The sequence below is a fragment of the Nanorana parkeri genome, unplaced genomic scaffold (assembly GCF_000935625.1).
Source record: "Nanorana parkeri isolate BGI_ZX_2015 unplaced genomic scaffold, ASM93562v1 scaffold482, whole genome shotgun sequence".
NCBI classification, from domain to species: domain Eukaryota; kingdom Metazoa; phylum Chordata; class Amphibia; order Anura; family Dicroglossidae; genus Nanorana; species Nanorana parkeri.
Genome location: NW_017306750.1, coordinates 160,633 through 166,372, shown reverse-complemented (window position 1 = coordinate 166,372; position 5,740 = coordinate 160,633). Strand labels below are relative to the sequence as shown.

Below are 5,740 nucleotides of genomic sequence, written 5' to 3'. Positions count from 1 at the left end.
TATCTTCATGTTTAGGGTCTACCCTCCTATAATTACAGCCTAATTGCATTTAATGGTTAAGGAAACTTTGTACGATTGCTCTGAATCAATGCCCCTTCAATGTACAAACCAAATGATTTTTCATGCATTAACCCCACTCAGACTTAATGATTTTTTTTTTTCCGTTCACCGTTCTGGTGAATGCTGATTATAGCTCGGTGATTTTCACCGTGTGGATGGAGTCCAGCAGGATAGCACACATTTTTATTAGGCTTATATATTCCCTCCAGCTGAATAAGAAAAAAGAGAGCATTGTAGAAGTGCAAAATGCAATGGCTTACCCATGATACCCTGCAAGACTCAGGATTCATTTTCTACTTGGATGGCTGCTGAGCTGTGATTTGGATAGCTCACTCCGAGAATATTTTTTAATAAAGACAATTTACATTCAGCAACAATAAATACGGTGCAGATTTTAGCTAGAGGCCTTTTTTTCCCCCCTTTCCTCTTAGCAATGCATTTGCGAGGTAGAGCACAATTATATTCTGTGAGTATTTCATGTACCGGGGAGACCCTGGGATACAGTGTGAGTGAAATCAATTATTGTGCAGTAATTACATTGTGTATTTACATTCCAGACACTGTTAAGGTTCATACACGCCTGTGTAGCCCCTCTGACACCCTAGACATGAGCAGCAAATTATGAGATCTATTTTTTTTCTTCTTGCTTACCTGATTTGGATTAAATACATTTATATTCCTGAAGGATGCTTTGCCATGGGCTGCAGATTTGTGGCTTTCTTTTTAAAGAAAATCTGTTTGTGAATGGAAAAATAAAAGCTTACATGAAGCAGAATTTTACGTAGAAATCATGGCAATAATCAGGGCTGGTGCTGCCACTAGGCAAACTAGGCAGCTGCCTAGACGCAGACTCGACCACTCACTCACGGTGCCCCCCTCTATTTCACATTGCGAAAGCCAATAGTAGGCTGGCTATTGCACCCGCCCACTGAGCAGAGGAGGGAACTGAGAGACAACTTTCTCTCTCAGGTCCGCTCCTCTGCTCAGTTGCTGGTGTTTCAATAGCCAGTCTGCTATTGGCTGTTTCAAATTAAAATAGCCAATAACAGTCTCACTATTGTCCTGGCTGCTTACATCCATCTATCGCCCGTGGAAGCTAGCCGGCAGGGGAATGGGGCCGCGTGCACGGAGGGCGGGCTGGGAGGGTGCAAGTAGCTGGTCTTGCCTAGGGTGCAAAATGTCTAGGACCAGCCCTGGGAATAATGGGAAACACGGATGCTGAAATTCTGGTTGGTCATCTCCCCATTCCCAAGCTGTGATTGGACAATGGAGTAGCAGTGCATTGAAGCAAACACCCCTCTGCTCTTCCTTGTGCACAGGTTTCCTGTGTCAGTGACTGCTTGCTTCAAAACAGAACTTTGTGTTTGGCTCTCAGTATGTTGTAGTTTAAAAAAAAACTATTAAAGTGGAATTAAACCTAGTGAGCAGTAGATATATGCAAAAACTCCAGGGAGCATGGAGCTGACTTCCTGGCCAATCAGGAACCCGGGCGCCGCATCATTACATGGCGCCCGGCTTCCTAATTGGCCAGCAAGCCGGCTCCATGCTTTCTTGTCACCCAGTGACGACAAGCACGGGGGCGGCTTCCCTGCTAATCGGGAAGCCAGGTGGCGAGTCTTTACACACTGCCCAGCTTATCGGCTATTCGGGAAGCCAGGTGGCGAGTCTTTACTCGCCACCTGGCTTCCTGAATGGGACTTCTGGTACTCTGTATTCGGTATCAGCGAGTACCGAAAAAATATCGGTACTCAATACCGAAGTATCTGTGCATTCCAACTGATATGAATATAAAAGTATGAAAAACTTGTATCGCTGGCCAAGAGCGGACACAAGAAGATCTTCCCCCCCAAAAAATACCCCAGCACAAGCGCTGAGATAAAAATGTGCTCCATGTTAGAGCTCTCGCAACTTCCTGAGAATCCCTTAATCCAATGTGGAGCCTCAGTGTCTTAATAGGTCGTGCTTTAAGAATGAGCTAGAAATTTGAAAAAATAATGTATTTTTAGATGCAACCTAATGTAAGTATCTGGGTAAATTTTGATATCAGCCTGCTATAGGTTCTTGAAGAGCAGTACTTTAGATTGGGGGTGGTAGGGTAAATTGACATGCTAACAGGTCAGCCTTTCTTGTCCGGTCATGAAGGGGCTGTTTTTGGTCAAGCTGGGCTGCAATGGAGTTGGAGGATCTGGTGGTGCTGACAAAACTGGCTGCCAAAGGATTTGTGATGCTGTGTAGCCTCTGTCTGTCTTTTAGGCAGGTGTGAAAAAATGCTGTAACGCAAGAATGCTTTCAGAAATAAAAGTTTTGGTTTATTTTTTTAACAATAGATCTTTATTAAGATTTTATATAGTGCATAACAAGTATGAAATCAGTATAAGTGATGCATACAGTGTTGGTTTATTTTTATCAATTAACAAAATAGAAATGAAATGAACAGAAGACAAATCCAAATCAAATCAATATTTGTTGTGATCGCCCTTTGCCTTCCAAAGAGCATCCATTCTTCTAGTTACACTTGCACACAGTTTTTGAAGGAACTGGGCAGCTAGAATGTTCCAAACATCTCAGAGAACTAAGCACAGATCTTCTGTGGATGTCAGCTGGCTCAAATCCTTCTGACTCCATGTAATCCCAGACAGACTCCATGATGTTGAGATCATTTTGTGTGGGCCAAACCATCACTTCCAGGACTCCTTGTTCTTTATACTGAAGATGGTTCTTAATGACATTGACTGTATGTTTGGGGTTGTTGTCCTGCTGCAGAATAAGTTTAGGACACCATTGATCCTGACCAAAACTCCCATTTGCAGAAATGCAGCCCTAGGCTTGAAAGGAGCCTCCACCATGCTTCACTGTTGCTGTAGACCAGGGGGTAGCAAATCTCCGGCCCTCCAGCTGTGGTGAAACTACAAATCCCATGATGCATCTCTCTTCGGGAGTCATGTCTGTGAGAATCTTGCAATGCCTCTTGGGATTTGTAGTTCCACCACAGCTGGAGGGCCAGAGGTTTGCTACCCCTGCTGTAGACGCTCGTTATTGTGCCACTCTCCAGCCCTTTGGTGAACAAACTGCCTCCTGCTGCAGCCAAATTGTGACTCATCAGTCCAGAGCACCTGCTGCCATTTTTCTGCACCCTAGTTTTTTTTCTTCACTCATTTTGCATTTTGTTCATTGATAACAAATAAACAATAAAAATATATACTTTACAGCATTTTTTTTTTCACTCCTGCCTAAAACGTTTGTACTGTATATCAGATATGTATTTATCTGCTTGCCTGGAGTTTGGCTTTAACATTGGGTAAAATAGTCTTTGCAAGGTAGAATGTGGAACCTTATATGCTGTACTATTAAACACTGATTGTAGAGCAAGAGCAAAATAACAAGGGGTTCTATTCAAGGAGAAATCTCCTTGACATCATTCCAAATGTATACACAAGCTTGCTGATAATTGCTACCAACTGCAGCCATTTACCAGAATACTGACCTCATTGTCCTGACTTCATATGATCTGAAGAGACAGTGATGTCACAGGTTCAAAATCAACAACCGTTACCCCCTTCACACCACTTGTGGACCAGAAATTGTGCACTGGACCAACATGGAAACTTTATTTTTTTTTCTCTTAGTAAATTGCTAAATGCTGTAAATCTGTCACTACCTGGAACTAGAAACTATGTAACTGCTGTTTTAACCCTTCTGAGCAAAAGGATCTGGATTATTGAAGGACTACAACTGTTTTTAATGTTTCTATTACACTATATTGTATGGAATCAGTATTGTAGAGTATCCTTTATTTAGCTTCCTGTTAAGGCATTATGCATGGCCATACCCCGGCTGAAGATCGGTTAGCAAAGGCCAGTTTAGGCAGTGTGGACTGAATATAGCATCCGCTATATACGACTTGATCCGCAGTTGTGGTGATCTTGGATATTTAGGAAAGTCCGTAAATCTGGAATCTTTAGTCTCCAAGATTCAGAGGTCTAGTGGTGTGCTAGGTAACCAAAACATGCATTTTTTAGGAAGAAGTTTAGGGCATCCTGATCAACAGGTGTATAGGTGCCTTTATGGCCCCTATACACAAAAATGGAGGCCCTCGGAGTGCCTTACCAATAACCAGTGATGAGCTCAGTGATGTCTAGGTCTGAAGAAGTGTATTGAGATCAACAGACACAGTACACATGTCCAAGCAAGGGTTCATTACACTGGGCTAAAATGTGATGCTTCTGTCAGTGTTTGCGTTGCCATTGTTCTTCCAAATGCCCCCTATTTTCCCCAATTCTGGTGAGCAAAATAGACATACAAAGCAAAGGACTCCGGCTGGTCTGTGGGAGATCATATATACTGTAATCTATACACCATTGTAGGTGTTGCCTTACTTTCTATCGAAGGTGTGTCGAAGCCATATTGTGACCTAGAACAAGAGAACACCATACAGTATCTTTTTTAATTGCCTTGGATGAGTGCCAGTGACTTGAATCACCTTCTCCAGATACTCCACTGATGAGATTTCAGCAGTTTCAATCCTGGATGTCCCTAATGCCCATTTCTCAGCTGAACTCCCTAGCGGGATATTCTACATTGAAGAATTAACCAGGGGAGTTTAATCCCATTATTTATCTTCGTAATGGCTGCTGCCACTGGATGGATACATTTTTTTAGTGGGATATCCGAGTACGAAGTGTCTGAGAGACGTACAATTCTGTCATGTGATTCAACTCCTCCTTCTTCCTTAGACAACTTTTGGTGGAGTTGTCCGTTAAGTGATTCCAAAACATCCTTAGCTTTGTGACTGATGCTTGATACATGGATATACTTGAGAACTCTTGAAATTGTCGATGTTCAAATGGTGTATAAACCACTAAGCTGTGAATGTTTGTTCTTCTTACAGGTCAAATTAACACGTACATCGAGAACATAAAGGAGTTCACTTCTCAGAACCTGGGAAAGCTGTTCATGGCTGAAGCTTTACAAGACCAAGCTAACTGAAATGTCCATCCCCTCTTCTGTAGGACAGTGCAAACACCCAACAAACGTTGCCTGGATAACTTTTATTACCAACATTGATCTTTCAGGAATAACAAATAAAGAACTTTTAATATTGATCTGGACTTGTGTTTTTTTTCTATTTAGATACTTGAATACTTTTCTTTTTTTAGCATATACATTTTTTGAGTTGTAGCAAGAAATAGAGCCATACAAACGACCCGTATCACTTAGGGCTTGTTCACACCAAGTGCAGACCAGATCTGCATAAGTTTCTGCACACCCAGTGCAGTTTGTTATACTGCGTTTTTTGATCTTTTTTTTTTGTTTGTTTGAAATGGGCTTTCAGTGCGTTCCAGGGTGTGTGCATGCGTTCCCGAGCAGGTAAAATGGGGGCTTGATGCAGTTTTTTTACATGCTCTGGAACTGAACGTTGCGGTGTGAACTAGAGCCCAAAATACCACTGGAATACATTGGACGCAGTTTTGATCCGGTCTGTAACTCCTCTGCTCCTGGAACGCGCTGGGTGTGAACAAGCCCTTAGGGATACAGAGTTTAATTGAAGTGATAATAAAAGAAGTTACATTGTACGTACATCAACTAGAAGGTTCATATGACACAGACTAACAAACGGTAAAATTAACAACATTTTGACAAACCTAATGAAAGGAACGCAGTGTGGTGACAGAGGGGCATG

The 5,740-nt window shown here is 42.2% G+C and overlaps 1 protein-coding gene across 1 annotated transcript in view; it reads left to right on the top strand.

Annotated features, from left to right (window-relative positions):
- EIF3H (eukaryotic translation initiation factor 3 subunit H) overlaps positions 1-5,162 on the top strand; it is a 175,965-nt gene extending 170,803 nt beyond the window's left edge. Inside the window, exon 8 of the mRNA XM_018560856.1 lies at positions 4,949-5,162. Coding sequence (XP_018416358.1) covers positions 4,949-5,046 — 98 coding nt within the window. The 3' untranslated portion in view covers positions 5,047-5,162. The remainder of the gene's footprint in view (positions 1-4,948) is intronic.
- Positions 5,163-5,740: the final 578 nt, after the last annotated feature.